This window comes from Chanodichthys erythropterus, chromosome 8 (assembly GCF_024489055.1).
Source record: "Chanodichthys erythropterus isolate Z2021 chromosome 8, ASM2448905v1, whole genome shotgun sequence".
Classification (NCBI taxonomy): domain Eukaryota; kingdom Metazoa; phylum Chordata; class Actinopteri; order Cypriniformes; family Xenocyprididae; genus Chanodichthys; species Chanodichthys erythropterus.
Genome location: NC_090228.1, coordinates 30,029,398 through 30,055,668, shown reverse-complemented (window position 1 = coordinate 30,055,668; position 26,271 = coordinate 30,029,398). Strand labels below are relative to the sequence as shown.

The 26,271-nt window shown below is 42.0% G+C and overlaps 1 protein-coding gene across 1 annotated transcript; it reads left to right on the top strand.

The window, feature by feature from the left end:
* Positions 1-10,005: 10,005 nt before the first annotated feature.
* On the top strand, positions 10,006-25,091 carry LOC137024707 (tripartite motif-containing protein 16-like). Its single transcript, XM_067392531.1, has 6 exons — positions 10,006-10,578; positions 14,189-14,284; positions 14,371-14,604; positions 18,049-18,208; positions 18,356-18,403; positions 23,598-25,091. The coding sequence occupies exons 1-6, from the start codon at positions 10,006-10,008 to the stop codon at positions 24,122-24,124; spliced, it is 1,638 nt and encodes a 545-aa protein (XP_067248632.1). The 3' UTR covers positions 24,125-25,091.
* Positions 25,092-26,271: the final 1,180 nt, after the last annotated feature.

Genomic DNA, 26,271 nt, shown 5'->3' with positions numbered 1-26,271 from the left:
TCTTCCCTGAAAGAGACGACGTCTGGATGGGAGCATATGTTGTTCTAGAACTTGGATATACCTTTCAGCATTGATGGTGCCTTTCCAGATGTGTAAGCTGCCCATGCCACACGCACTCATGCAACCCCATACCATCAGAGATGCAGCTTCTGAACTGAGCGCTGATAACAACTTGGGTTGTCCTTGTCCTCTTTAGTCCGGATGACATGGCGTCCCAGTTTTCCAAAAAGAACTTCAAATTTTGATTCGTCTGACCACAGAACAGTTTTCCACTTTGCCACAGTTCATTTTAAATGAGGCTTGGCCCAGAGAAAATGCCTGCGCTTCTGGATCATGTTTAGATATGGCTTCTTTTTTGACCTATAGAGTTTTAGCCGGCAACGGCAAATGGCACGGTGGATTGTGTTCACCGACAATGTTTTCTGGAAGTATTCCTGAGCCCATGTTGTGATTTCTATTACAGTAGCATTCCTGTATGTGATGCAGTGCCGTCTAAGGGCCCGAAGATCACGGGCATCCAGTATGATATGATATGATCTAGTAGATTGTTCCAGATTCTCTGAATCTTTGGATGATATTATGCACTGTAGATGATGATAACTTCAAACTCTTTGCAATTTATCTCTGAGAAACTCCTTTCTAATATTGCTCCACTATTTTTTGCCGCAGCATTGGGGGAATTGGTGATGCTCTGCCCATCTTGACTTCTGAGAGACACTGCCACTCTGAGAGGCTCTTTTTATACCCAATCATGTTGCCAATTGACCTAATAAGTTGCAAATTGGTCCTCCAGCTGTTCCTTATATGTACATTTAACTTTTCCGGCCTCTTATTGCTACCTGTCCCAACTTTTTTGGAATGTGTAGCTCTTATGAAATCCAAAATGAGCCAATATTTGGCATGACATTTCAAAATGTCTCACTTTCAACATTTGATATGTTATCTATATTCTATTGTGAATAAAATATAAGTTTATGAGATTTGTAAATTATTGCATTCCTTTTTTATTCACAATTTGTACAGTGTCCCAACTTTTTTGGAATCGCGCTTGTAATATTGTGTGTAAACTGAATGGAGATTATTGAATTATCATAAGATTTGTGAGTGATTTAGAGTGTAGGAAACCCCCCATCGGCCCAAAAAACGGAATCCGACGGCCTGGGCGAAGGTTAACGCGTGTATGCCTTTTCAGTGCCTCTGTGAAGTTCACTTAATTTCACTCGTTTAATCTGACTCCAATTTCAAATGATTATTACTCTTAGGTTGTGTTTCCAATTAGAAATTAATAATTTGTTATGTATTAATTTAGATATTTGATTATTCTGTGTATCCCATACTTTCAATTATTCGTTCATTACGGACCCATATTGCTTAGAGTCACACGCCACGGGTTTCCCACGACACAAATTCGCCAGTTCTGATTCTTAGTCAGAGGGTGCAGAGTTTACTAATGCATTTGAGTCAAACCGCCACATGCTTGTTCCTACAAAAACACAGTTTTCTTAGTCACGATACTGTCACAGACACGTCAGGTTCCACCTCACTCCCTTACCCACGCACCCAATCACCTGAATACTGATCACCGCCACCTGAAACTCATCATCACAGTAATCAACCTCACTACAAAAGCCCCACACTCACACACACACATTGTCCGGTCTCATTCGTTGTACAACTTGTTGTATGCTTACCTCAAGGACTCCCAAAGTGATACTTACCTGCCTCCATCGTCTCCTTCGCCTCCATCGTCTCCTTCGTCTCCATCGTCTCCAGTTCTCCTCGTGTTCCTACCTGCCTGTGTGTGTGAGTGTTCCTGTCTGCCATCTCCAGCGTCTCCATCCACCATCACCTGCAGCACAAGAAAAAGGACAGTATTAACTTGCATTCTTCTCCAATTCCATCACCATCACCATCTACTTACCTGTTGCTCTGCTGATCACTTCAATAAACACCGAAACTGCTTATATCTCTGCTTCCTGTGTCTCTGTCGTAACAGAAGACCGGACCTTAACAGCTATCCATCAGCATGAGCAACCGTGACCCGTTTCAAGAGCTCCTGGACGCATTGCGCCGAGCACTCACTCCTCAACACCCAGCACCGTCACCAGCACCCACCGCCGCTGCCTCTTCCGCACCCGCAGTCACCGCTGCTTCACCTGTTTACACCGCCAGTCCCATGGCCAAACCGGCGCCCTACTCAGGATCGGCAGAGGACTGCAGCGGATTCCTCCTTCAGTGTGAGTTGGTCCTGGAGATGCAGCCGCACCTCACCAGCCCCACCGATACGGCGAAAATAGCGTTCATAATTTCCCAGTTGCAAGGTAAGGCCCTTCAATGGGCGGATTCCCACTGGACTCAAAAAAGCTCTGTCATACAATCCTATTCTGCATTCGTGTCCCACTTCAGAAAGTCTTCGGAAAACCCCTAGCTGACTCTTCAACTGGTGAGAAATTGTACAATTTAAAACAAGGAAACAGCACTGTTAACGATTATGCTTTGCAGTTCAGAACGCTCGCCACGACCAGCGGATGGAATGAACAAGCCCTCATCACCACCTTTCGACAAGGTTTGGAGCCTAATGTGCGGCTGCATCTCGCTGCATACGAGGACTCCATTGGACTCGAACAATTCATCCAACTCGCCATCCGCGTGGGTTCTCGTATGCAGTCGTGTCTCCTAGAGCACCAGGGCCAGCCAATGACCACCACCCTCCGTCGGTCCGAGCCCGTCAGCCCTCCAGAACCAGCCACCGAGTCAATGCAAGTGGATAACTCCCGTTTGTCCCCAGCAGAAAGACAGAGAAGGCTGACCCTGAATCTTTGCTTATATTGTGGATCTCCTGGGCATGTCATCTCCACATGCCCAACCCGTCCTCCTCGGCCCGTGGTGAGTGCTATCATTCCCTCTATACAACAGATGAAACCACTCACTATTATAGTAAACCTTACTGCTGATAATGCTTCCGTTCCAGTGGTGGCGCTCCTCGATTCAGGGTCAGCAGGAAACTTCATCTCCGGCGCCCTCTGTCGACACCTCGGGCTCAAGACCTCGCCTTCTCCGACTAACTACCAGGTCCACTCTATCACGGGTAAACCCCTGAGCCACAAGATGATTCGTTGTGTCACGGGACCCCTTCAACTGCAAGTGGGCATGTTCCACACCGAGTACATCCATCTGCTGGTTCTGGAGGAATCCACCGCTGACGTGGTTCTAGGGCGCCCATGGTTGGAACTCTCTATCCCACCATCTCCTGGCGCACGGGCGAAGTCCTGAAGTGGGGTAATAACTGTTTCTCCAGCTGCTTCCCAGAACTTCCAGTTTCAAGATCTCCTTCCTCCAAGAATATCTCCATCAATGCTACTTCCATCGAAAGTCCTGTGGAAAAGCGCTCCGTCGATGTTCCACCCGACTACACCCCCTAGTGATGTCTTCTGCCCGCAACGCGCCTCCAAGCTTCTTCCACACCGGCCATGGGACTGTGCCATCGATCTGTTACCGGGTGAGCCAGTGCCTAGGGGACGTATATACCCCTTTTCAGTACCGGAAAAGAAGGCCATGGAGGAATATATCAAAGAGGCCCTTAACCAAGGATACATCCGCCCGTCTACTTCCCTTGCTGCTTCAAGCTTCTTCTTCGTGGCCAAGAAGGACGGAGGCTTGCGGCCTTGCATCGATTATCGCTCCTTGAACAAGATCACAGTAAAATTCAGATATCCACTTCCCCCCGTCCCAGCGGCCCTGGAACATCTCCGCGGTGCCACTGTGTTCACCAAGCTGGACCTCCGTAGCGCGTATAACCTCATCCGGATACACGAGGGGGACGAGTGGAAGACCGCCTTCGTCACGCCCACCGGCCACTATGAATATCTTGTGATGCCGTATGGCCTGGTCAACGCCCCCTCCTGATCCAGGATTTCATCCACGAGGTGCTCCGGGAGTTTCTCCACAAGTTCGTGCTGGTGTATATTGATGACATCCTCATCTACTCCCGGAGCTTGGCCGAACACCGCCACCACGTTGTGGAGGTCCTCAAGCGCTTACGGCAGTTCCATCTCTTCCTGAAAGCAGAGAAGTGCTCTTTCCACCAGCCCTCTGTCCATTTCCTCGGATATGTGATTGACCACAGTGGCATCTGGATGGACGAGGGGAAGGTCTCTGCAATCCAGAACTGGCCCACTCCAAGTACAATAAAAGAACTCCAACGTTTCCTCGGCTTCTCCAATTTCTACCGTCGTTTCATCAAAAATTACAGCACCATAGTCAGTCCACTCACCAACCTACTCCGTAAGCAGCCCCAGTCTCTGTCCTGGTCCCAGCCTGCCACCGAAGCTTTTGAGACCCTCAAGAAGGCCTTCACCACCGCTCCCCTCCTCGTCCACCCTAACCCGGACCTGCCATTCGTCGTAGAGGTGGACGCCTCCACCACCGGAGTGGGAGCGGTCCTCTCACAGCAGCAGGGGAATCCAAGTAGGCTCCATCCATGCGCCTTCTTCTCCCGCAACCTCAACCCGGCGGAGGTTAATTTCGACATTGGGGACCGTGAACTCCTGGCTGTAAAGCTCGCCCTAGAAGAATGGAGGCATTGGTTGGAGGAAGCAATCCATCCTTTCCAAGTACTAAAAGACCATAAAAATCTTGAATATCTGAAAGCTGCCAAACGGCTCAACCCACGCCAAGCCAGATGGGCAATGGTCTTTTCAAGATTTAACTTCTCCATTTCATACCGCCCTGGTTCCAAGAACCTCAAAGCCGATGCTCTTTCACGTCTCCACGCTCCCGAGGAAAAGAATGACGACCCCGAAACCATTCTACCTGAATCTATCTTCATGATTCCCATTGAATGGTCAGAAGAGACTTTACCCTCCTCCAATGCCTCCTCACGCACTCCGCCGGGTTGCCCCCAGGGCTTGCGTTACATCACCAGGACACGACGCACTCCACTCCTGCACTCGGTTCACTCATCACTTGGCAATGGTCACCCGGCGGTCAATGAGACCCTCTCGCTGCTAAAACAGCGCTTCTGGTGGCAAAACATGGCCAGCGACGTCAGAAGGTACGTGCAGGGCTGCAGGAAGTGCGCCATCTCCAAGAGCCCACGCCATCTTCCAACCGGCAAGCTCAATCCTCTACCCGTTCCTGATAGACCCTGGTCACACCTGGGAGAGGACTTCGTCACGGATCTCCCCGAATCTGATGGTCACACCTGTATTCTGGTTGTCGTAGACCGTTTCTCCAAAGCCTGCCGTCTGATCCCCCGGAAGGTCTACCCACTGCCATGGCCACAGCGGAATTAATGTTCAACCATGTCTTCCGTCATTATGGAATCCCCGAAGACATAGTCTCTGACAGAGGACCTCAGTTTGTCTCTCGAGTCTGGAAGGCGTTCTTCTCCCTCCTGGGTGTGACCGTCAGCCTATCGTCTGGATACCATCCTCAGTTGAACGGGCAGACGGAACGGAAGATCCAGGAGATCGGCCGCTTCCTGCGTACCTTCTGTCACGGCCACCAGGACTCCTAGAACCAGTACCTGAGTTGGGCCGAGTACGCCCAGAACTCCCTCCGTCAAGCCACTACTGGATTAACACCTTTCCAATGCGTACTCGGTTTCCAACCCCCACTGTTCCCCTGGGACGGGGAACCCTCCAACGTGCCAGCAGTCGACTACTGGTTCCGGGAGAGCGAGAGGGTATGGGACTCAGTTCACCACCAGCTGCAGAGAGCCCTGCGCAGGCGCAAGATGACAGCCGACCTTCGACGCTCCCACACTCCAACTTACCAACCGGGGCAGAAGGTCTGGCTGTCCACCAGAGACATCAGGATGCGCCTGCCCTGCAAGAAGCTGAGTCCCCGCTTCATTGGCCCATTCACCATCCTCCGACAGATCAACCCCGTCACCTACCGGTAACAACTTCCTGCACAGTACAAAAGAATTCATCCAACCTTCCATGTGTCACTCTTAAAACCTCACCACCCTTCTGTTCTTCCTTCCACAGAACCTGACGTGGCAGACGTCGAGCCCCCCCTTCCACTCATCCTGGACGATGGGACTGCCTACGAGGTTCGAGAAATCCTGGACTCCCGGCGCCGTGGTGGTCTCTTAGAATATCTAGTGGATTGGGAAGGCTACGGCCCCGAGGAACGCTCATGGGTCCCCAAGAATGATATCCTTGATCCTGCTCTGTTACAGACTTTCCACGCCAATCACCCAGACAGACCTGCCCCACGACCTCGAGGACGACCACCACGACGTCGGGGTCCTCGGCCCTCAGGAGCGGGCCGTGGGAGGGGGGGTACTGTCACAGACACGTCAGGTTCCACCTCACTCCCTTACCCACGCACCCAATCACCGGAATACTGATCACCGCCACCTGAAGCTCATCACCACAGTCATCAGTCACACTATATGAACCCCACACTCACACACACACTTTGTCCGGTCTCGTTCGTGATACACCACGTTGTTCACTTACCTCAAGGACTCTCAAAACGATACTTACCTGTCTACATCATCTCCTTCGTCTCCATTGTCTCCAGTACTCCTCGTGTTCCTACCTGCCTGTGTGTGTGAGTGTTCCTGTCTGCCATCTCCAGCGTCTCCTTCCACCATCACCTGCATCACAAAGAAAAGGACAGTATTACCTCTTATTCATCTCCAAGACCTTCCATATCCCTTACCTGTTTGCTCTGCTGATTGTCACAATAAACTGCCCAACTGCTTTTATCTCTGCATCCGGTGTCTCTGTTGTAACAAGCATATACTAACATCAACTAATGGTTTGTTAATGTATACTTATGTCATGACTTTACTTGAGGGGCACAATCATAATTAATTCACTGTTAACTACTTACCAAATTCAGCTCATGATTATCATTAACTTACTATCAAATACACTTGTACTAACACAACTATATAAGTATTCAGCCCAGTTAAGTGACGTTGTGTGACTTTTCAAAAAGTCAGAGAATGGAGGTACATTATGATCACGGCCTGCGTCTGGATGGAGAGTGAACTTCTGAATCTGATCCCAGCAAATGCTCCCTGACCTTAGCTCATGTTTCCTGTTTGGTTATTTTTTTGGGAACCGATTCCTCAGGAACTGATGTAAGTCACAGTAATTTAGTTTGATAGGAAAGAATGTCACAAAACAGATTAAGACCTTTTAAGATAGTGTATTTAAATAGTGTATTTAGTATTTTATATGTTTGATAAGGAGCGTCAGTGAAAATAATTACAAACTAATCCTGTGCCTTTCAGTAATGTTTATAATGAAGCTGCTGATGTCAGTAGTTTAAATTCTGACAATAATAAATTGTTTAAATTTATTTCAAAGTCCAAATATGTATTATTCCTTCTTATAGAGACTGTTTGATTTAGTTTACCATAAATGTTAATTAATGCATTAATTATCAAACATGTATTAACGTGTAGTTAAGGCTTCTGTTTTCATGCATGAATCCCTATGACTCCTGTCGTAGTTAAGGATCACTCTTCATTAGTTCATATCTTAACTAATCTTGAGTTCATGTTGAAGTAACTATTAACTCAGGTATTAGTTCATGGTTATTCATGTACTGTTATTGTAAAGTGTTACCAAAATAATTGTTGCAAACTGTGTCATTCTTGTGTTGATAATCAGAGGCAAGCTCACCCGAATCTCACTAAATACTTCAGATTGGTCAGATGACAAACTTCCTCCAATTTCTAAAATTTTAATTCAGTCAACAATCTTCCATGATTGTTCTTTATTGTCAAGGTGTGAGTCCTTTGCTGGTGCCCCGAGATATTGGAAGGAATCATCTGACTTAATATTAATATTAATACAAAATATTAATATTTAAGACCATAAATCACTACATTTGTGGTTCCCTCGTGTGAGGATAATTCCAATCGTTGCAATTCCAATCGGACTTATGACCTGTAATGCTGCCTGAATTATTCTCACGCACTGTTAGCTGTTGGCCAGAGGAGAACTGCCCACCCGACTGAGCCTGCTTTCTCCCAAGGATTTTTTCTCCATTTCTATCACCTGTTTGTCATCTGATGTCACCTGATGGAGTTTGGGTTCCTTGTCACTTTCGCCTTTGGCTTGCTTGGTTGAGGACACTTGATATTCAAAAGTGTTTTGATCTGCTAGCATTGACACCATTGAATGCGAACAGAACTGAGCTGGACGATGAGATTACTGTTTTCTGTTTGTTATATAGATAAATTCAGATAAATACTGATATATAGATAAATTAACTAATTATTGATTTTTACAACGGAATGAATAAATACTGAATTTACTTAAGCTGGACAATGACACCATTTTCTTTAAGAGCTGCTGTGCAGCCAAATTATTTACCAGTTATCACTGTAAAGCTGCTTTGACACAATCTGCATTGTAAAAAGCACTATATAAATAAAGGTGAATTGATTTGATTGCCTCCTTATATATTCTAACATTTTTCATATTTGGAATCTCACCCTGAGATTTTTTCAGGTTTTTTCCATTCATGGAGTAGTTTTTTTTTTTTTTCTAAGCTCTTTCTCTGCACCATATTCATAATCCCCTCTGCCTCTGAGGTTTTGCACTGAATAACCACTTCCTGCCTATAGTGGCTTCCTATTTGTTGAGCCCATTGTATGATTGCTAGGCTGACTTCTGACTCTTGAAAGTTTCCTCTTTGCAGCCCATCTCAGCTTGGTAGCTACAAAAATATCTCCCCTGGCTCTGTTTCTTGGACTGAGGTTTCTGCCCTTAAGGCCTTTTTTCTCCCAAGCTTTTACCCGGTGATCCCCCTGGGTGTAATTGTATTGAGATGCTGCTGGATTTTCTCTGGGCTTTATTGGACATTATTGTAGGTAAATTATTTTAGGTACTTTCCACTCATATTGCATTCAAGCATTTTAGGTACTTTCCACTCATATAGCATTTAAGTATTTTAGGTACTTTCCACTAATATAGATTTAAGCATTTCTATGTTTAAGCATATATGGCATTATCTTAAAAGCAAGCAAAATGATATTTCTTTGAAACAGGTAAATAGCAGTATCACTATCCAAAACAAAGGGAAAATGATTCCTACATTTATTGTGGGGGTGAGTGGAAGAGCAAAAATGTTGCCCCTCTTTGTCTACAGACAAAGAGCTTTTCTTATATATAGCTTAAACCAGGGAAATAACATTTCTTACAACACTGGGTACAAGTTTTAGAAATTAAGGTAATAATGGAACTGGACAAAGTTTTCTGCCCTGCAGTACAAGTGTAGTAATTAGGATGCAGTATTGCTGCAGATAGTAATAGTCCTGATTCTCAATAACTTGTGTTCTTTGAGTGACTGTCTGAGACTGATATCTAGTGGACGTTTTATTATCAGTGACTTTACAGCAGGGTTCCTCTTTCTATTCCTGAGTTTAGTTCCAGCTGTTACTGAACACACCTGGATCAACTAAGAAAAGTTTTTACATTTAAAATAACAGGCAGATGTGTTGAAGCACAGTCAAAACTGAGGCTCTCAAGGACCAGGAATGAGGAACCTGGGTCCTTAACTACTATGTACTTACATTTAATTAAATCATTTGTACTTACATTTAATAAAATCATACAATGCACTTGTTGTAATAATGCATATTTATACATTGTAATTACCTGCATGTAATTACATCTGTAATTATTTCTGTAACATTCACATTTATAATTACACTGTTGACCCTTCTCTAACACCTTAACCCACCCTTAAACCTACCCATACCACCAAACCTGTCCTTAACTTTACCCATATCCCACTTCAATAGCAACAAAGTGTTTTAAAATACAATATGAACACAATAAGTGCATTGTACTTATTTTTTATGTAACATAGTAGTTAAGGCCACCTAATATAAAGTGCTTTTCAGATTTGCAGACACGTTTTTCACATGTCACTCAAACACAGAACCAGGAAACTCTTCAGTTCAGAGAAACTGAAACTGAAGTGCAGTTGAGCTTTTGTGTGTTAGTGTCTCTGTGTTCATGCAGTAAAATGGCAGAAGGCAGAATTTCTCAGGATGAGTTCAAGTGTTCAGTGTGTCTGGACCTCCTGAAGGATCCAGTGACCATTCCCTGTGGACACAGTTACTGTAAGAGCTGTATTACAGGCTGCTGGGATCAGGAGGATCAGATGAGAGTCTACAAATGCCCTCAGTGCAGACAGACCTTCAGTCCAAGACCTGCTTTAGCTAAAAACACCATGCTGGTTGAAGTGGTGGAGAAACTGAAGAAGAGAAAACCTCCTGCTGACTGTTACGCTGGAGCTGGAGATGTGCAGTGTGACGTCTGTACTGGAAGAAAACACAAAGCCATCAAGTCCTGTCTGGTGTGTCTGGAGTCTTACTGTCAGAATCACCATGAAGAACATGAAAGTTACTTTAAAAGAAAGAGGCACAATCTGACTGAAGCCACTGGACGACTGCAGGAGATGATCTGCCAAACACATGATAAACTCCTTGAGATTTTCTGCCGCACTGACCAGAAGTTTATATGTGTGCTGTGTACGATGGATGAACATAAAAACCACGATACTGTATCAGCTGCAGCACAGAGGACAGAGAAACAGGTATGAAATATAATCTAGACACCAATGAAATAATGTTGACACGATTTATATTGGCACCCATGTGATCAGGTAACATCACTTCTGCTGACATGTGCAGTGTGAATGAACAGTAGCTGCTGGACTTTCACTGTTGAATGTATTTGTGCTCCACAATCAACTTAAAAAAAAAATAAATATTTGAAAAACACTGTAAACATATTGATCAACACAAACTTTGTAAAACAGGCTTTGATGAAGCAACATGAATTAATAGAAAATATTCACCGTTTGTTTGACAAAATATATCTGTCAAAATTTTTCAAAATCAGTTTCTGAATAAATTTGTGATGCACGTCTTCATGTAAATTAGAATGACTGATTCCTGATCAACATTTTATAACTGATGGCAGTTATTAGTTATTAAGAAAATACAGAAATACTCAATGTAGTGATCCAGTAATCCATTTTACATCCAGTAATACATCTGTGTCAGTTTTGCTTTTTATGATACTTATGCTTGCAGTGTGAAACAGGTTGTCAGGGTCGGTTGCAAACAAGGAGAGGATGCAGGATCTAATTTGCAGCAGTGAAGGTTTATTTACAATACTATAATACAAAACACAGGAGCAGGAACAGAACAACCAACTACACATAGATGAGGACAGACAAATGAGTGCAGGAGGAGTGAGCCTTTAAAGGGAGTGCTGATGAGGATGTGCAGGTGTAGGGAATCCATGATGACTGAGATGACAAGCTGAATGAGTGCAGGTGTGGATCAGAAGGGATTATGGGAAGTGGAGTCCGGGGAAGATGAGACAGACGGTGACTGTGACATTACTCCCCTCTCCCGGTAGGCGCGACCTCATGCCGTAGATAGAAAACTGGGAGGGAGGGTGGTACTGGCTGACTGGGGTGCCCTGGTGGATCTGGCAGCTTGGGAAGCCATGAAGATGCAGAACTGTCGGGAGGCCATGGAGGTGCTGACCCCTTGCATGAGGGCTCAGTTGTGGCGGTAGCCATCTTGTTTGAGGGCTCAAGTGTGGTTGCGGCCATCTTACTCACTCTGGGTGTTTTGGCTGGCAGGGATTCTTGGAAAGGGCCGTGGGCTGGAACGGAGCCTGGAGCAGGCCCGTGGAGGACTGGAGCAGGCTCATGGAGGACTGGAGCGGGCTCGTGGAGGACCGAGTCTGGAGCTGACTCGTGAGCTGAAGCGGGCTTTGGTGTGGAGTCTGGAGCTGACTCGTGAGCTGGAGTGGGCTCTGTTGTGGAGTCTGGAGCAGGCTCATGGGCTGGAATGGGCTCTCGGGCTGGAGCAGCCTCATGGAGTGGAGTGGGCTCTGGAGCAGGCTCGGCGACTGGAGCGGAGTCTGGAGCAGGCTCGGCGACTGGAGCAGAGTCTGGAGCGGGCTTGGCCACTGGAGCAGAGTCTGGAGTGGGCTTGGCCACTGGAGCGGGCTCGGCGACTGGAGCGGAGTCTGGAGCGGGCTCAGGCTTCCAGCCATCCCCTTGTACTCCACTAGTATTCCAAGGGAAGCCCATTAAAGCGGAGGGTTTCCAGTTGTGGTGGCGTCCATCTTGCATGAGGGCTCAGTTGTGGCGGTAGCCATCTTGTTTGAGGGCTCAAGCGTGGTTGGGGCCATCTTACTCACTGGACTGAGGACCGGGTTGGCATGAGCTGTAGCAGGAATGGAGGCGGACTTCAGCGCTGATCTCACCAACTTGGGCATTGGGTCCGCAACCTTGTTTCCCAGGTCAGCGCTGTTGGAAGCCCATTTTCGCCCACGGGGAAACACAGGCAGCCAGGAATGGACAGGGCTGTTGAAGCGGTATGTGAAGGGAACTGGCGTGAGGTGAGCTGGTGAGGCCTTGTTTGTTTCTGATGGGACTCGAAGAGGAGGATGCTCTTTTACGTCTTCAATTTCAAAATTAGAACCATTTAAACAAAGAAATAAGATTTATCCATTCGACTAGAGAGAATTCACAAGCAGGTTCACAATACCAAATAGTATCCTTATCCAGTCCCATCTGAAAACAGGCATTGAGTGAGGCATCAGACCAGCTCACCTGATGGGAGAGCTCAAGAAACACCTCTACATACCTCTCCAATGGCCAGCCCTTCGGCCGTAGTCCGCACAAGCGGTCCTCAGCCATGAGAGAGTCATTTGCTGCTGAATGATCCATATCCTTAAAGGTCTGTCCTTCTGTCAGGGTCGATTGCAAACAAGGAGAGGATGCAGGATATAATTTGCAGCAGCTAAAGTTTATTCACAATACTATAATACAAAACACAGGAGCAGGAACAGAACAACCAATTACACATAGACGAGGACAGACAAATGAGTGCAGGAGGAGTCTTTAAAGGGAGTGCTGATGAGGATGTGCAGGTGTAGGGAATCCATGATGAATGAAATGACGAGCTGACTGGGTGCAGGTGTGGTTTAGAAAGGATTATGGGAAGTGGAGTCCAAGGATGGTGAGACAGACGGTGACTGTGACACAGGCCTTGTGCTTCAAGTAAATTCAAGTTCGACTGTGTAAACTGATCTATCATCCCTTCAGGAGTTTGAACTTATAGCCATTGGTTATTAATTCTACTGTTACTGGATTCAACTCTTCACATGATGATTCTGTCAAGGGTCAGGTGAAGGGATGAAGCGAGGACTCAGTAATGCATAAGTTAAGGGCTTTTAATAGTAAATGTTGAAAGTAACATTAACAAAGATTAATAAATGCTGTAGAAGTGCAGTTCATTATTAGTTCACGTTAACTACTGTAGTTAACTGATGTTAAAAACCAACAAAAACTACCCCATGGGGTGGAAACAAGACCAGCAACTGGACAAGCCATGACCTGGCTAAGCAAACAGGATCTGGGAGGGCAGGACACCAGGGGAACATTCGACGACGATCTGGCACAGGACTGCAAACAGAGAATGAATACAGAGCAAACAAGGCAGGTTATGAGAGAAAATAGGTGGGGCTAATGAACCAATAAACAGGTAACAAATGGGCAGGGTTAAGACAATAGACAGGAGAGCATGTGGCACAAGAAAACAAATATGACAAGCCATGTGCTCACACCGAACATGACAAAAACAAGAGCTCATGGCCAATACACACAATCACAAGCCATGTGTTTAAAGAATACAACGCGAACACACACCTAATAAGAACACGAATAAGCCGTGTGTTCACAAAAAAGCATGGCAACATGAAAGCACAAAGCCCAAGTAAACAAGAGCCGCATGCTTCACAGAAAACAACAACACACGCAAGCAAAAGAGCGAACGGCCATAGCGAACTCGAAACACTCACACAACAAGACAGAGTACACAAGAATGAGCAAATGCTTATCCTATGCGCTCACAACACAAGACACATGGAGCATGAATGTCTAAATCCTAACACAGAACCAAAACCTAGACATGAGTGCCGGAATCCGAACACCACGCTTTGAACATGAAACAAGGCACACAGACAAGAGATTGCACGCTCACACAAAGACAAGCCAATACAGAAGCAACAGGGCTCTGTCACAAAACCAAGAATAAACTAGACTGAAGTGACAGAAACCTGACAGTTATAGTAAAAGTAGTACAAATTGACATCTCTGTTCTTGGTTTGTGCTGCAGAACCAGCTGAAGGAGACACAGAAGTCGTTTCAGCAGAGGATCCAGCAGAGACAGAAAGATCTTCAGCAGCTGAGAGAGGCTGTAGAGTCTCATAAGGTGAGTCTGGAGAAGAAGAGAAGTTTGAGAAGTCTCAGTCAGGACTCACTGAAGCCACTGTGTGATTGTGATGTGTGTCCTAACAGAGCTCTGCACAGACAGCAGTGGAGGACAGTGAGAGGATCTTCACTGAGCTCATCCGCTCCATTGAGAGAAGCCGCTCTGAGGCCACACAACGGATCAGAGATCAGGAAAAGACTGCAGTGAGTCGAGCTGAAGGACAACTGGAGCAACTGGTGCAGGAGATCAATGATCTGAGGAGGAGAGACGCTGAGCTGGAGCAGCTTTCTCACACACAGGATCACATCCATTTCCTGCAGGTAACAGAGATCTAGAAGAACAGAATCATAGCAGACTTGAGAGAGAGACTTGCAGAGAAACATTTCATGAGAGCAGACTGAGCCTTTGACTGAAGTGTTGTCAGGAATTCTGTGTTGTGTTATATAATCATAAGACAGATCCTCATCTAATCATCTTAGTTTAAAATAGATGACACTTATAAATGCATTTCAGCTCTGGAAATTTCTTAGGAAAAATGTTCTGAGCTCTTCTGGGATATATATTTTGCTGCCAAACTCCACTAGTGCCACTTACAGTTCAAAACTTCCAGAACATTTAAACTTTTTTTAACCAAATTTTCCCTTCTGGTTTCTTTCATCATGGTGAAACCTTGATGGTACCAATTTTGAGTAATGTTCAACAAAGTTGCTTCAAGTGATCTTCAAACCTGATCAAATGGATTTGCATTTTCATAATTGTTTGCTTGAGGATCACACCCATGAGTATCTCCAACTAGATTGCATGGTGCAAAACCCAGATGACTCCTGTGCACCTTATATCACGCTGGCCTCAAAGAGCTGTCAGAGGCGTGCCTGCCTGTGGGTGGCCCTCAAGGGGCATTCTGTGAGTATGTGGAGTCTGTGCTCTCCAGCTGTGTTTCCCCCTTCACAGTGGGTGAAGAGGAGAAGGATCCCAAATACGGTGGTCCCGGAGCTAGCACTCTTTGACCTATATATACTGGAATGGACTCCTGCCTATTCTCCCAACCTTGAGTTCTCTTCTTCTCCACCAGTCCCACCAGGCCTACTGGACTTTCTGGTCCTGAATAGTTCTCTGGTCCTCCTTCCTCTGCTGGTCCCACCCAGCTTCCTGGCTCCTTTGTCTCTGCTGGTCCTGTCCAGCCTCCAAGCTTCTGCATTCCATCCATGGAGGTCATCCAAAGCCCAATCGTCCTTGCAAGTTCCATCCAGCTCCTCGGCTCCTCCCTTTCCATTAGCTTCATTCAGCTTCCATCCATGTTTCACCACAGACTTCCTGACCTCTAGCTGCGCCTCAGCCCTCCACCCCTTTGGCTCCCTCCGGTTCCTGCTTCATCCTTGCTCCCACCGGATCTGCCTCTGTCTTCCGAGCCCCCAGTTCCAATGGTGGAGCCGGGGAATCCATAAACAAAAACTAGTTTGATTTATTTTCCTGTGTTTAGTACCTGTGTCCTGTGCTGCAATTAGATCCTCATCTGCTCTCCTTTTTTGACCACACTGTTACAGCTTGCTCTAAAATTCTATAATTTCAATTTACGCAATACAGCTAAGATAATGACTGATGCATTTGATTGAATAATGAGTAACACTTTATAATAATATTCAAATATAAGTCATTTTTAAGTTATTAGTTAATGATGATCTAATCATTTACAAAACATGACTATAGGTTCATAAATGATTAATAATGGTAAATCATGAAATAATCAAACAGATCGTTAGTAGATGAAAAATATTTTATCAGTTGATATATTAATCACTTACAAATCATTTAAATATTTATGTTAAATTGTAAAGTGTAAAATCTAAGCCTCTAGATGTTGAGGGAATTACATTTTTCTCGTGGGCATGACTTATGTTGAGGAAATGACGTCTATTTCTCATGACCAGGAATTAAATGCACGAACAACCTGCGCAACCAGGAATTATCAGAAATGGATAGGCCTATAATCATGAGTTGGGGGGAGGGGGCTTTTTTCACCTGCATCACTAAATTATTCACAGAAATTTTAAGAAATCAAGTTTGTTTGCTTTTTACTTGTTTATTTATTCATTTATTTAATAATTTACAAATAAAATGATGCGCACAAAATGTGAATCATTGTCTATCATTTTACAACCAACTGGTGATGTAGAAAAATATCTCAATATTCAAAATATTTCCATTTTAAACCATGAAGGTGAGCCAGTGGATATGTGCATACTTTGCATGAGAGTAAATGCTGGTGCAGAAGTCTCAAACACCAGTCAATTATTCACTATAGAAACTGAAAGTAATTTTTATTATTTATTTATTTATTTATTTTATTCATTATAATTACTATTATTATTATGCCTATTAAACTGAAAAAATATGAAATATATAGCCTATGTTAAATTCCCATAAAGTTGAACTTCCCGTAAAATTTCTGAGCATACAGAGCATACAGAAGTAATATCATATAATCAAAGCTTTATTGGCATGACTGTCGGCATTTACAGTATTTACAAAACATAGGCTTTATGGTACTGTAAATAGTCTATTAGATACATAATAGTAATTGGGTAAAGAGATAATGAGATCAAATGGAAAATTATATATTATATATACTGTATACATATATATATATATATATATATATACATACAGTATACGGTACTGCTTGAAAGTTTGAGATCCTCTTGCAGAATTTGTGAAAATGTAAATAATTTTAACATAATAAGAGGGATCATACAAAATACATGTTATCTTTTTTTTATTACTGTCCTGAATAAGATATTTTACATAAAATATGTTTACATATAGTCCACAAGACAAGAAAATAGCTGAATTTATAAAAAATGACCCATTCAAAAGTTTATGTACCCTTGATTCTTAATACTGTGTGTTTGTCCTGAAAAGTTAAACTGCCCAGTGTTCTTCAGAAAAATCTTGCACATTCTTTGTTTTTCCAGCATCGTCTGCATATTTGAACCCTTTTCAGCAGTGACTGTATGATTTTGAAATCCATCTTTTCACACTGAGGACAACTTATGGACTCAAATACAACTATTAAAAAAGGTTCAAACATTCAGTGATGCTCTAGAACAGGGATGGGCAACTTCAGTCCTGGAGGGCCACTGCCCAGCAGAGTTTAGCTCCAACCTTAATCAAACACACCTGAACCAGCTAATCAAGGTCTTTAGGATTAGTAGAAAGCTATAGGCAAGTAAGTTTTTTATCAGGGATAGAGCTAAACTCTGCAGGACACTGGCCCTCCAGGACTGGAGTTGTCCATCCCTGCTCTAGAAGGAAACACGATGCATTATGACCTGTGGGTGAAAACTTTTTGAATTTGAAGATCAAGGTAAATTGTTCTTAATTTGTCTTGGAAACATGGAAGTATCTTTTGTTGCTTCCGAAGGGCAGAACTAAATGAAAAAAAAAGATATTTAAACAAAATAAGAAAAATGTGGACTTCATTCTCTTCAAAAGTTTTAATCCCCCAGTTCTTAATGCATCGTGTTTCCTTCTGCAGCATCAGTGTATTGATTTCCAAGAAAGTTCACATATTATGTAAATGGCAAATGCTAGAGTTTGTAGCTCTAACATGATATAATGAATATGAGAAGAATGAAGCTGATGCTGTGAAAGTGCTGGATTGAGGAGAGTTACTAAAGATCAACAAGAGCCACACAAATCTGACAGTAGTGCAGGTTATTGGCTGAAGTGTGGAGGTGATGAGCTTTGATTTCTGTTTTCTGTAGAGTTTCCAGTCTCTCTCAGCTCCTCCTGAATCTACAGACGTAAATGACGATCCCTTCAGTTCTCTCTCCTTTTTTGTTGGCGTGAGAGAATCTGTCCGTCAGCTGAGAGACAAACTGGAGGATTTCTGCAAAGAGGAGCTCAAGAAAATCTCTGACAGAGGTAAAGTCCTGGAGATTCATCTGCTCTCAGAAATGATCCTCCATCATCTTATAGATCATCATATTAAAAATGTCTTGGGGACGGATGCAGGGATCTTTTTTCTCTTGACATGATAATCACACTCTTCTTGTCTGTTGATTTCCACAGTCACGTTCACCAACATTGTTCCCAGGACCAGGAACGACTTCCTACAATGTAAGTCACTAAGAAAACAAGCAGAAAAACTCACTGAGTGTGTTCATGTTCATGTTCTACTCAACACTGAGTAACAATTAAGGGTCCATAATTATGCAGTAGTTAAGCATTAACACACTTGTAGTTAATAATGAACTGAACATATATTAAGGGCTTACTAGCATTATTTACAACTTATCAAACATTTAAACGGAAAAATAAGCAGAAATAAACCAATAATTAATGGTAAACTGAATGTACAGTAAATGCCTTCTAGGTGCATGTACCTTCAGATAATTTGTTTTCTAGTTTTTTTTTTTTAAATGGAAAAATGAAGAATCCGTTCATTTATCACATATTCAACCTATGAACATAAATAAACAAATCTTGTGTCGTTTTTTTATATTTTCATTTTTTTTTCATCACACTTTGTTCTAATCCATCAAATGGAAAAACAATAAAACCAAAATGGATAAACAGCTTGAATATTCAATCTCTACATGGGTGGGATTAAAACGCCCCTATTCGCTGATTGGTCAACCAAAGAATTTATGTGGCATCTGCTCTCACAACTACCCCTAGCAATCAATTCAGACATAGCACAGTGCACGTAGTACATTTAGCTGACCATCTCTCAAAATCTTTGTGCCGAAGCTGCGTGATGCACTGGACAGTGCAGAGAGAATTTATTTACAGTGAAGCTCAAGCAATGTTGTCATCAGTTCTTTCTCAGTTCCGCGCAACAAAATAATAGTCATCTGCTACAGTTGTACGGATTCTTAACTCGTCCACTGCAAGGACATTTCATCTTTCTCATCAAACAACCAGACTAATGAATGGCTCAACACTTTTTTCTGTATACACATAAATTTGCGGGCCATGAAATATGAAATATTAATTTACATTACACTGAATGTCACAACTACCCCTAGCCTACCTATTTGGCACACTGTCTGTTTTATTTAGCTGACCATCTTTTGAAATCTGTGTGCCAAAACTGCACAATGCTCAGCACAGCACAGGAAGAAGTTATTTACATTGTAGTGAGGTGCAGAGCATCAGTCCTGACTGTTGTTTTGAGCAATACATTGAGTTTATTTCATTAACACTGAGTATTAACCTAATTGATGTCACACAGTTCTGCCAGCTAAACTTCTAAAGCAAAGTCACAGATCATTGTGCAACTCGCAGCATAGGCGCACAGAGTAGTTGTTCATTCTTGAATGAATCAGAGTCTTTAAACAAATCGGTTGAGTGAGTGATTTACCAGCCATACAGTTTTTTTTATTACTGAATGAATCAGTGTTTTGAGTGAATCGATTGAATAAAATGACTCATTCATTAACACAGTGTCTTGCTGCCACCTACTGGTGATATTTCATATTGGTTTTATATTGTAATTTATTTTATATTTCTGTATTTAAAATGTTATGTTTAAAACATAAAATTAATGTAATTGCATTATGCATTTGCAATTGCTGTGTAAATTCATTTACTGACCTCTCTGAGCAGCATTAACTTCAGATGCTGCTTCTATGCCCTCTCTGCAGCACAAGATGCACAAGATTAGAAAATAATTTTGGGTTGAGGTCAGGACTCTGTGCAGTCCAGTCAAGTTGCTCCACACCAAACTCACTCATCCATGTCTTTATTGACCTTGCTTTGTGCATTGATGTGCATTTCATGTTGGAACAGGAAGAGGCCATCCCCAAACTGTTCCCACAAAATTGGGAGTATGAAATTGTCCAAGATATCTTGGTATGCTGAAGCATTAAAAGTTACTTTCACTGGAGCTAAGGGGCCAAGCCCAACCCCTGAAAAACAACCCCACACTATAATCCCCCTCCACCAAACTTTACACTTGGCACAATGCAGTCAAGCAAGTACCGTTCTCCTGGCAACCGCCAAACCCACACTCGTCCATCGGATTGCCAGACAGAGAAGTGTGATTCGTCACTCCAGAGAACACGTCTCCACTGCTCTAGAGTAAAGTGGTGGCATGCTTTACACCACTGCATCCGACGCTTTGCATTGCACTTGGTAATGTAAGGCTTGGATGCAACTGCTCAGCCATGGAAACCCATTCCATGAAGCTCTCTACACACTGTTCTTGAGCTAATTTGAAGGCCACATGAAGTTTGGAGGTCTGTAGCTATTGAATCTGCAGAAAGTTGGTGGCTTCTGCTCACTGTACATGGCCTACCACTTTGTGGCTGAGCTGCTGTTGTTCATATAGTCTTCCTGCCTAGGTGCTTGATTTTATACACCTGTGGCAATGGAAGTGTTTGGAACACCTGAATTCAATGATTTGGAGGGGTGTCCCAATACTTTTGCTCACAGGAGTGTGTCGTATATATAGTGGCAGTAGCAAGACCTGTACTTGCTCTGCAGCAGCAGCAATAAAGTAGCAGCAGCGTAGCAGATCTATTCCATCAAACATATCAGCATTTTGATACAAATTACCATGCCTAACACTCCGAGAGTTGTCATGACAGAACTCTATTTAGAGTATTAGTAGAGTATTGGTAGAATGTTGACATATAGTTGTAAAATTACTTATAGTCAGTAGAATGTCTAAAGTGGACTATTGAAATAAAGTTTCACCGCTTTTAGCCATTATTTACAACTTAAACTTTTTTTTTGTGTGTAGTTAGTGATTTACATAATATTATATTTCTGTGATTTACCACTATCAAGTAAACTGAACAATATGAATCATGTTTAATTAGTGTTGGTTTTAAAGTTTTGAGTAATAAATTGCTAAAATTGTGTCATAAAGACAATTTGACCCCCTGGTCTAAAGTGAAATGTATATCCACATTAATTATTGATTTGTATGGCACTTATTGAGTGATGTTCAAGTTTATTCGCCAGAATAAGCCAGTAATTATGGCTAAATTGCCAGTAATACAGTACTACTAAATACAATTCCTGGTGTGTTCATGCTTAACTACCATAAAATGGCAAATATTAATTTACTTTATGTTCAGATAGTCATTAACTACTTGTGTGTTAATGTTACCAAGTGATTATGGACCCTTAAAATAAAGTATTACCTAACATTGATTCAACCTGATTGAACCTGTAATTGCTTTGCCAAGGAAAATTATTTTCCAAAAACTGGAGCCAGCAAATTTTTTTTCTTTAGATTGAACAGACAGAATATTTTTGAAATGTCATCATTTTAAATTATTCTGTACACTCAAAAATAGTTTGTTTAATGAACTTAATTAAATTAAGAACAACTTTTCCACACAATTAGTTTAGGTCCATACAACAAAACGAAAACAAGTTCATTTAAACAAAAAAAAATGTGTTGAACAAACCTAATAGTTTTAATTTCTACCATAGAGGGCCCTATTTTAACAATCTAAGTGCATGGTCTAAAGCGCACGGTGCAGGTGCACTTAGGGCGAATCAAATTTTGCTAGTTTAATGATGGGAAAAATGGTCGGCGCGTCCGGCGCATGGTCTAAAAGTTTTGTCCCTATTCTCTTAATGAGTAATGGGTGTGTTTTGGGCATAAAGTGCAATAAACCAGATGGAGTCTCATCTCCCATTCCCTTTAAAAGCCAGTTGCGCTCGCACAATGGCGGATTCGCTATTTACATGGTGGAATTTGCAAGTGGAAAAACCGAACGCTTCTCTAGCGAGTAAATGGATCTGCTTGTGCGCAAGGTTAAAGACCATCTACAGGCCAAGCCGGATTCCACCAAAGCATTTTTATCTTTATGCACACAGTAATAATCTTTTACATTGTAATTATTTATTTTTATTATTTGCCATGTTTGTGTGCTGCTGTGCGTCCCTATGTGTGTAATAATCAGAGTGTAGGCTGCGCTGTACAAATGGGGCGCCGATAGGCTGCACTGTACGAAGGCCGGGTTACAAATATAACCAGTTTTACTTGGTGGCCGTGATAGGCCAAGTAATGCGAGGGGCTCCGGTCAACCATGTAATGTGAAAGGCCCAGATAGGCCACAGGGGTGGTTGGATTTATTCACGCACATTAAAAATATTTATTTAAAGATCCTTTTTTTCATATTTTTATTTACAGCATTATAATAATATGCTGTATATTAGCTTTTTAGGAGAATACAGTAGAAATAGACTGTCCCTTTCCACCCACGCTTAGAAAATCTGGTGCACGTAATGCTGTTGCAGAATAAAACGCAGATAGAGACATATTAACTGAAAAAAATATGAGCACAAAAAAGCAGCTTGTCGTTAAATATATCTTCTGATGGACAACAGGCCCGTAAAAACTTCAAAGCTTGAAAAGATGTTAGGGTCATGTTACTTTCAATTGCACGTTATAAGTGACAAACCCATGGTGCTTACAAAGATAAATCGAGCAGCATTTAATGGGAATTAACAGATTGATGCACTGATGTCATGCTAAGTATATCTCAGCATGTTTTTGAAGAATAGCAGTATTTAATTAGAACATAGCGATTTCACTGAGCCAATTCGCAATTCCAGTCAATCACGCAGCCTCGGATTACGTTGTAATGATCTGGGTATATGTTGCTTTAAAAACCGTGTTTGGGGTTTCCCCGAGCCTTGCAAATGATGGAGGTGAATATGCTACACCATTCTCTGCTTCGTGCTTTTCTAAAACAAATTATGATGGTAAATTGTAACCTTTGTCATGTGGATCATTAACGATGCACTATAGGTTACAATACAAACAAGCAGGACAAGTGCTCACGTTGCAAGAGCTTTCTGTCTCAAACATGATGTTTGTCATGTCGCCTCACACAGCCTGAACACAAACACTCTTCTGCAGACAAATTACCATAACAGAAACTCTTTACATGTCAAACATAACTAAACAACTAAACACTAATAGGTCGTTCCCTCAAAAACACAAAAAAATACACTTAATTTCAGCATTTACTCTTCTGATCCAGACCTATAAAAAGAATGCTGGGAACTAAAAATCCCCTGCCCAGTTTCAGTTAATTCAACACAAATTATTTAGGTAGTTCCAACACAAATGGATTAAGTAAACCTTTTTACAATAAACAGTTAATTTAATTTAACATATTTAAGTTAATTTTACACAATAAAATTAAGTAAAGACAAAATGTTCACTTATTTTAATTGTATGGATTTAACTAATTTTTAATTAAGTAAATTTAACAATTTTTATGGTGTACATTAAAAGATCAGATTCATAATTCCTGATTGTGATGTGTTTTATCTCTATCAGATTCTCATCAGCTCACTCTGGATCTGAAAACAGTGAATAAACGCCTCCATCTGTCTGAGAGGAACAGAGTGATTACTGGTACTGACACAGTCCAGTCGTATCCTGATCATCCAGACAGATTTGATTATTATAAACAAGTGTTGTGTAGAGAGAGTGTGAGTGATCGACGCTGTTACTGGGAGATTGAGTGGCGTGGAGAATATGTGTTTATATCAGTGTCATATAAGAGCATCAGCAGGAAGGGACGGGGTAATGAGTGCGAGTTTGGACGTAATGATCAGTCCTGGAGTTTGTACTGCACTCCTGACAGTTACTCATTCATACACAATAACACAGAGACTGATCTCACCGTAGTGTTCATCAGCAGAAGAGTAGGAGTGTATGTGGATCACAGTGCAGGAACTCTGTCCTTCTACAGCGTCTCTGGAGACACAATGAACCTCATCCACACAGTCCAGACCACATTCACTCAACCGCTCTCTCCTGGGTTTAGGCTTTGTAAAGGATCATCAGTTAAACTGTGTTGATGAATCAGAATAAGATTATAGAGAGATTCTACTCATAATACTTTGAGCTTATAATAAATCAGTGACTGTCACATACTGGCTTGACTAGATGATCGAAGATAAGAGGCTTGATGCAGAAAGACGATGAACACTTATATTTAATAAACACCAGCAGGAAACTTTAACACAAGACAAAGAACATAAAATGACTGAGGGTTTAAATACACTAGATAACAAGGGACTAAATGAAGGACAGATGATGGTAATAAGTTGTCATGGTTATAAACAAGGGGTGCTATGGAATTGAACAAGATAGCAATGGAAACAGGAACCAGAAACTAAACCACAGGCACAACATGAAGACAGAGACATACAGGTAATCCTGACAGTAACAGTGAGATGTTATAGAGTCTCTTCATTACATTAATACTACAGCTGAAATTCTGTCACTGAAATAACCTGTTCAGGTTCTTCCAGTCGAGCAATAGAGCCGTATTGGTTGAGTAAACAATGAGCTCCCACTAAACTCCATAATAAAAGTCAGAGAAGGTTTAAGGATGAGTGAGAAAAACAAAGTGAAGAGCAAAAGAAACCTAGAAAAAACAGGCAAGGAATCTACAAGAACAGAATGTCAAAGTCGAGTGAATTAAGACAGATTCAAGAGAATGAATCAATCACACAGTTTGAAGATCAGTTCCTGTAAATGAAGGATCTGAGGATCTCAAACCTGTGTGTTATTTCAACCATACATCTGTGTTGTGCTTTATTTTCTTTGTTTTTATATTAAGTATAATAATTTCATTTATCATCATCAATCATGTATGTTTTTAATTTACACATTTTATCATTTCATCATTTATTCATTTTATTATTATTATTATTATTATTATTCATTTATTTTTATGTTACTTATTTCCTTGTTACTGTAGTTTAATCTTCTGATTGTGGGTTTCACAGAATATGGCATGTTTGTCTTCATGAAGGAATATCACAGAGGAATATCACAGTTTCAGGGTTTTATGGGATGTTGATGTGAAGCAGTCTGCAATAAACACACTTGTTGTATTTGTGCTGGTCATATAGTGATGAGGGGGCCTCATTTATAAAATGTTGCACAGAAACCATCCTAAATTTGATCTTACAAAATTTCTCAGATGTACATACGTGTGATTCATAGAATGACCGTACACACAGAAAACAAGTATACGCCTCTCTTTCAGATGTGAAATCTATAAATCGCAAATGATCTTGAACTTGCGCACAGCTAAATGGTTTCAGTTCTCTGCGTTGTAAAATGACACTTAACTAATGTCATTAACATATAAAAGATCACCAGTCATTGTCCAAATGCTTTAATTTAGAATGGCAAGCTGCAAGAATAGCTTAGATTTCCAAAAGCCTGCAGTAATCTGACAAGGAAATGTGCATATGTACGTATTCACTTTTCCACGTCAAAGAAAATTTGTGCACAAAAAAAAATTGGTAACATCATCTCAGGTAAGTTATGATATATTCACCACTCAAAAAAGTTATGAAATTGGCTTTTGGTAAATCGATAAAATGTCTGCACTAATGGAATGACATTATTGTAATTAGTTTAGTTAGCTATCAAAGGTCAGCTGCAGTCTGTTAAGCTGAAACAATAACAACATTAATGCTAGTAATATAATGTTGATTAGCCGTATGTTAAGGACTGCCATGGCATTTGTCCTATAAAATACAAACGCAATTGAGTTGCTGTGTACGGTGTGGATACCCAGTTTCAAGCGGATCTTGTTGACATGTCGGCCTATTCCAAGGACAATGACAGTAATACATATTTGCTAACGTGCATCGACGTATGTAGCAAGTATGCATGGGCTTGCGTGTTAAAGAATAAGAGCGGGGTCGAAGTGACTAAAGCGTTTTCATTTATACTCGAAGATGGCCGCGTACCTCAGAAATTGCAGAAGGACCAGGGAAAGGAATTTTTCAACAAACATTTTCAAGATGTGATGAAAAAGCATGACATTAATCATTTTGCAACAACTACTGATTTGAAAGCCAGTGTCATGGAACGATTTAATAGTACGTTAATGAGGCTCTGGTGTTTCAAAATCTCTATGGGGATATAAAGAAGAATGAAAAAGTTGTATTTAAATATAAAGTCGGAGACGTCGTTCAAATTT

Excerpts from the sequence above, each read along its gene's own strand:
- LOC137024707 (XM_067392531.1), top strand. The coding sequence starts at position 10,006 with ATGGCAGAAGGCAGAATTTCTCAGGATGAGTTCAAGTGTTCAGTGTGT. Across the intron at positions 14,285-14,370 it reads AGGCTGTAGAGTCTCATAAG|AGCTCTGCACAGACAGCAGT; the intron begins GTGAGTCTGGAG and ends GTGTCCTAACAG. Across the intron at positions 14,605-18,048 it reads ATCACATCCATTTCCTGCAG|AGTTTCCAGTCTCTCTCAGC; the intron begins GTAACAGAGATC and ends TGTTTTCTGTAG.